This window comes from Mastomys coucha, unplaced genomic scaffold, assembly GCF_008632895.1.
Source record: "Mastomys coucha isolate ucsf_1 unplaced genomic scaffold, UCSF_Mcou_1 pScaffold23, whole genome shotgun sequence".
Classification (NCBI taxonomy): Eukaryota; Metazoa; Chordata; class Mammalia; order Rodentia; family Muridae; genus Mastomys; species Mastomys coucha.
In genome coordinates this window covers 50,491,088-50,497,094 of record NW_022196906.1, presented here as the reverse complement: position 1 = coordinate 50,497,094, position 6,007 = coordinate 50,491,088, and the positions used below count along the sequence as shown (strand labels likewise).

The 6,007-nt window shown below is 53.2% G+C and overlaps 1 protein-coding gene across 1 annotated transcript in view; it reads left to right on the top strand.

Annotated features, from left to right (window-relative positions):
- Nucleotides 1-1,343: 1,343 nt before the first annotated feature.
- Nucleotides 1,344-6,007, top strand: part of Cspg4 (chondroitin sulfate proteoglycan 4) — a 35,692-nt gene continuing 31,028 nt past the window's right edge. The window contains exon 1 of the mRNA XM_031344247.1: nt 1,344-1,821. Within this exon, the coding sequence (XP_031200107.1) occupies nt 1,734-1,821 (88 nt within the window). The 5' untranslated portion in view covers nt 1,344-1,733. The remainder of the gene's footprint in view (nt 1,822-6,007) is intronic.

Below are 6,007 nucleotides of genomic sequence, written 5' to 3'. Positions count from 1 at the left end.
TTGGCCCTTAATGAGGACCAAGTGTCTGTCGTGCTGACTCAGACGAAGGAAAACAAGAAACAAGGCATGGGCTCCTTGTGTCAGGTTACCTAGGGTGCCTGAAAAGTTCCTAAGTCTGCCTAATTCCCCGTAGAATAGCAATAATCGGCTTCTTAGTCAACCTTAACAAGTACTTATTGAACACCTACTGTATGCAACTGCCTACGGAGGGGAAAGTCAAAGGTTCACAGGAGACCCTCCATCAAGGGGAGGATGTGAGGTAATTGTATACAAACCTGGAAGTACTGGGATATATAGAATGAGAGAGGAAGAAGAGAAGAAGATATGCATTGAGCACCTACGGTATGCCAGGCCCTGGGGTAGGCATTTGAGACATCGTAAAACACTTAATGCTTACAAATTCCAAATTGTAAATGAGGAACTGGAACACAGAAGAAGGGGACTAGCAAAGGCCCGACAGTCAAGTAAGTGAACTGGGATCAAGAACACCATCAGACCAGGCATGGGGGTAAGAGCACAGAGCTGGATGATTTGGCTTGCCCTCACCTGGATCAACTTGCCCAGGCCCTTTAATCTCTCTCAGCCTCCGTTTCTATATCTAAATGGGATTCAGTTCTATCAAAAGCCAGGAAGCATTGTTGCTGCTCAGGGGTAAGGATTGGAAAGAGGGTGCACAGTGGAGTGTGGGCACAGCAGGGAGCCCAGTGAAGGGATATGTATGAAAAAAGAGGGGAACAGGAGTGTTCCTCTCCATCCCCTGGAAAAACCCAGGCCAGGTCCCAATGCAGCTGGGGCTGGCCAGACACAGGCACTGGGAAAGGCCATAATAACTCTGCTTTTTCCAGCTCCTGGTTGGGACTAGGCAGGCTCTTGCCTGGGAAGGAGCCAGGAGAAGGCCCCAGCCTGAAGCTGTTAGGTAGGAGCTAAATCCAGGGCCAGATTTCCAGGAGGCGGTGGGGCAAGTGAAAACACCAAGATTTTTTTGGGTCAGGAGGCCTGGGATCCTGGCAGGAAATGGCCAGGCACGTACCTTTGACCTTGGATTCTGAGCTGGGCTCCTCCTCCACAAAATGAAGAGAAGGGTGCTCAAGCCCTACCTCACAGGGTTGTTTTGAAGCATTACCACAGGGCTGAGCTTCTGCACCACAAGATACAGACCTCTTGTCTTTACAGGCAGAGAATATACAGTCTGTGGAAAGTGAAGGGCAAATCCAGAGCCCTGCCTAGCCGTCTGCTCCAGTGGAATCCTCAGGGACCTGTATGTAACCTTGAAGGCACCTAAACACCTACATCCCCACAAGGGTAGAAGAGAGCTGGCAGCTCTCACTTTTATTTCCCATTTTCAAGCGATCCTGTCCACAGTGTTCTGGGGGGTGGGGGGAGGTCTAAAGACTTACAGACATTGTCCCAAATCCTTAAAATGGGGCATGTGTCTGCCTTGGCAGGAAAGGTCCTTCAACCCTAACCAGGAGCAAGAGCCCAGCACGGCTCCTTTAAGAAGGTTGGAGGTGGGAGCAGACAGAGGGAGCCCCCGCCCGAAATCCAAGCGCGGGTCGGCGCCTGCCCCGCCCCCGGAGTTAAGTATCGGACAGCCCTTGCTTGCGCCCTAGCCCGTGCGAGGAGCTGTGCTCCCTCGACTTGCGACTTGACTTGTGACTTGCGACTCGCTGCTGTCCAGACTCAGCACGCTCTGTTCCTTCGCCTTACAAGTCCAGGCGCTCAGCCCCGCCGCGATGCTTCTCGGCCCGGGACACCCGCTGTCAGCTCCAGCCTTGGCCTTGGCTTTTACCTTGGCCTTGTTGGTCAGATCTACAGCTCCTGGTGAGTGAGGGGCTGAGACCCTGACCCAGCCTAAAGGATCTATATGGGAACTGTACTCATGGTCCCTTATCAAGTGTCCAGGGGCCTGGTCTGGAAGGAAAGCTCTGATCTCTGTTTATGGGAACTCCGGGTATCCAAGGTTGTCTGGTTGTCCTGACCCTAGAAAGTCAGACTCTGAAAAGGACCCCCTAGAGTCAGATTGCCAAGGGTGTGGCTCTGCCCACCCAAATTGCTTTGGACACTTAGGCCACCTCGGCGTTATCCATTCTCTTTGCCAGACAGGTTTGAGTGACCACAGTGGGTATCAAAGGACACCCAGAGGCAGCATTAAGTGTGCATCCTGGCCACAGATACTCTGAGCCAGAAGTGGGGGTGCTATGAAGTGAGAAGCAGAGAGGAGGCATAATGCCCCACCCTGTGTGTGCCCAGCACACCTCTGCCATGGCCTCCTCCAGTGGAACTCCTCCTCTAACTGCCTCTGGCTTCTGTACCATCTTTTTGTTCCCAGGGCCGGCTAACTGGCTTCTACCCCTAACTCTGTCCATCCTTATACTTTTTTCCCCTCATCCCTGCTCTCCTCACTGAGAGGACCTGGCTGGTGACAGATAAGACCACCCACTCTCCGGGTTCCAGAGGCAAGGCTGCCACCCCCTCAGATATCTCTCTGATAGCCCTGAGGCAACCCAGGCCACACCCCCTGCCCCTAGCTCCGGTGTCTGACCAGTAGAGATTGAGTGAAGAACACCTTCTGAGAGGTAGGTGCTAGTGGGCATCTCTTCTGTCACAGTTGTCACAATCCCAGGAGCCCTAGAACTACAGCATTCTTCCTCTCCTGGAGATGAGGTCTGGTTCTGCTGTAAGATCTGTGGCCTCGGGGCCCCATCTGTCATTACTACCAGTGTATGAATCAGGCAGTCAGCCTACATCTTTCAGGACCATTTCCAAGAGCAACTAAGAGCAGAGAAGGAACTAGAGTCTCCCTTCCAGGGGCCCAGACCACACCCTCTCCCTGTCAGATGGAGAAGACTAGCTCTAAAGAAGGATATCACAAGGCACCCAGAAGGGAAGTGAGTCAGGGAAGGACCCTACACTAAGGTGACTCCGGGTAGATCCCGGCTCCTCATCCCTGTTGCACAGACTGCCTTTCCTAAAATCTCACAGCCCCAGACATGAACAGACCTGAGAGATGTGAGGGAACACTGAGGCAGCTGGGCATTTCCAGCCAAGAGATGGTTTCCCTGCAGCCCCTACCTGCTTGGGCTTCAACCGAGAACAATTCTTAGACACCATTGTACCAATGTGGTGTCACATTGTCATTAGACACCACTGGCAACAAGAGACATGACACTAGAGCTACACAAAGATGGGCAGGCTGAGTCAGGGTGTGGCAATGCATGCCTGTAATGTCAGTATTGAGGAGGTCGAAGGAAGGGGATTAGTTGCACTGTGGGTTCAAGGCCAGCCTGGGCTGCAGAGTCTCAGATTGGCTTTAGCTAGAGTGAGACCCTGCCTCCAAAACAAGTGGGGGGGGAGGATAAAAGGGCAGGGGAAGAAAGGAGAAGAGAGGGGAAGGAGAAAGAGAGGGAGGGAAAGAACTTGTGTTAATTCAGGAGATGTAGTAAAGTAAGGTAAAATTCAAAGAGCAGTTTCTAATTGTATATGGAAAGATCCAGGTAAAAATGTGCAGGAAATCAGAAATAAGATAGGTGGGACAGAAGGCCAGCCATCGTCCTTGAGTCGATTCTTGAAGGGTAGGAAGGGAGTCTGACGCCCGTCTGCGGTCCGCAGCCTGGACAAGAACGGGAGGTGGGTGTAACGGGGTGTTGAAATAGAAAGAGCAGCAGCCTGACTGGAAGGCATATTTTGAGCACAGGACAGGAAGAGCCATTGGGCTGGGACACAGAAACCTTAAATGGCAAAATGAGGCCCTCAGCCTGGGCAGCCATGGTGAGAAGAAGGTGCAGCAGGGTGTCTGTTTTGTAATGTTAAACCCACCCTGAACGTCAGGAAGGACTTTGGGCGTGGAGAAAGAATGAAATGGCTGATGTTCTCCCCTATGCCAGACAGGGCTTCTGCATAACAACTCTGTCACCCCCAACCCAGGCTAGGGGATCTATGTGGGGGCTGGACTCACAGCCTGGTATCAGGAGTCCAGGGGCCTGTATTTCTTCCCCGGGCTGATTTCTATCTGCAGGGTGTCCAGCTGTCCCAGGTTGTCTGGTTTTTTATGAGCCCTCCTGAGTTCTTCCTGGTGAAAGCATCACCCCATCTCTCTTGCAGGCCCTTGGGTTCTTTTGTCCCAGCTGAGGCACCTCCCTTATACCTCTCTGCATTCCAGAGGACCCAGGTCATAGGGCCTGGGAGGCAAGTTTTCTTGGCAACCCACCTGGACCAACATCTCAACTGTACGGACAGGAGAAATGAGCCCCCAGAGAGGAAGCAAAAGCCTTAGGCCTTTGCAGAAACCCAGCTGCCCGAGAAAATTAACAGGGAAGAAAGGAAGTCCACTCCTTCTGAGCTCTGTGGGAGACGAGACCCTCCACGGAGGAGCAGAGCTGGGAGGGTGTGGCCTGAGGGACAGTCTGAGGAGAAAGAAGGTGGCATTACAGTACAAGAAGGCTTTACTATAGTTCCAGATCCTGGGGTGTAGCACTGGGGACAGCGACTGCGTGCCTCTTCTCTGGCCTACCCTCGCAGACTAAAAGGTGGGATATGAGAGACTGAGGTGGGGCCTATATACCTGCCTCCCAGAGGAGTTCTAGAGTTACCTGAGTGGGGATCTGAAGCAATAGGGTATTTAAGGCCACCAGGCTTCAGGGCCTGAGATACAAGAAAGAGAATCAGAGTAGATCCTGTGGGCTCTGAGAGTGATTCACAGCGGCCATCAGCGGTGTGGAGACAGACAAACCTTGTCCGTGCACTGTGCGTGCTGCCCCGGAACTCTGAGGCAGGGCAGAGGCCAGGGCCTTAGCCCAGCCCACCCAGACTCTAGAAAAGCTTCCCTAGATCCAAAGATAACTGAGTTCCCCCCTCCCGATGTCCGCATGCCCAGGCAGGACAAGAAGGGCCTTTTAGCAGTGCTTGCCTAGGCAGGGGCTATGGGGGAGGGGGGACCCATGCCAGGTGGGCTAGGCTGCTGTTTGCTGGAACTAGGAGGGGAGAGGGCCACAGGGAAGGGATTGGGCATGTGTGGCGCTCACGCAGGAAGTGTATAGGCTGTCTGGGAACTGGGCGTGCTGCCCAGGATGGGGTAGGGGAGGGGGAACTTGAATATCCCTGACGTTCATGCTTGCTTGTTCGCTGGTACACAGATGGGGCTCGCACATGAGGACTCATAGGCTCAGGCCATGGTGCTATACAGCTGTTCTCACAGACTCTGACAGAGGCAGTAAGGGCAGGAATAGCTGCTGCCTCATCTCCAGCCCCCCACCTGACACACTTGGGCTTGGGTGGTGCCTTGGAGTCCATGGGGGTGCGGGCCAAAGCTGTACTTCCTGGTCAGGACCAGGAGCAGATGAACTAGGGGCCTGTAGGCTGGAGTTTAAGCTAGCTTCTGTTCTGTTGTTTTACTGACTCCCCTACAACTGCCAGCCAGGTCCAGCGCCCCTCCAGCATGCCCTCTGCCCCAGCCTATGTCAATCCCACAAAGCTTTCTAGAGATAAAAACTCTTGTTCTAAGTACAGATGGAGTGTGTCTGGGTTTACAGTATCACCCTCACTGCTGAATCTGCAAGGAATCTTGGAATTAACTGGATTAGCATCAGTAGTTAAGTGCTTAGATCCTCTCTAGGGCAGGGTTCCCTAGCTCTGTGATCTCCAGGAGAATCCAAGTCTCCTAGCAGGAAGAGGGTCAAGCCAGTTCAAGGCTCAATCTCAGAATTTGCCTCCAGAGGGTGGGTGCTGGAGTACAAGGCAGGAAATGGCCCCATTTTACAGAGGAGGAAACTGGGCTCAGAGAAAAATAAGGACTCTACCTTACCCTCTAGCCCCCCACCTCTCCTTACCCCTGCCAGCCACTCCAGGAAGTCGTACTCATCCCAATAGAGTAGCCATCCCAGATCAGGCCATCAGAGTCAGGGCCAATGACCTCACACACACACACACCCCCTGAAGAGAGATATCTCTAGAGAAGACCAGGGCTCTGTCGCTGTCCCTCCCGCAACTGTTTCCGTTTTTTCCAAGCCCT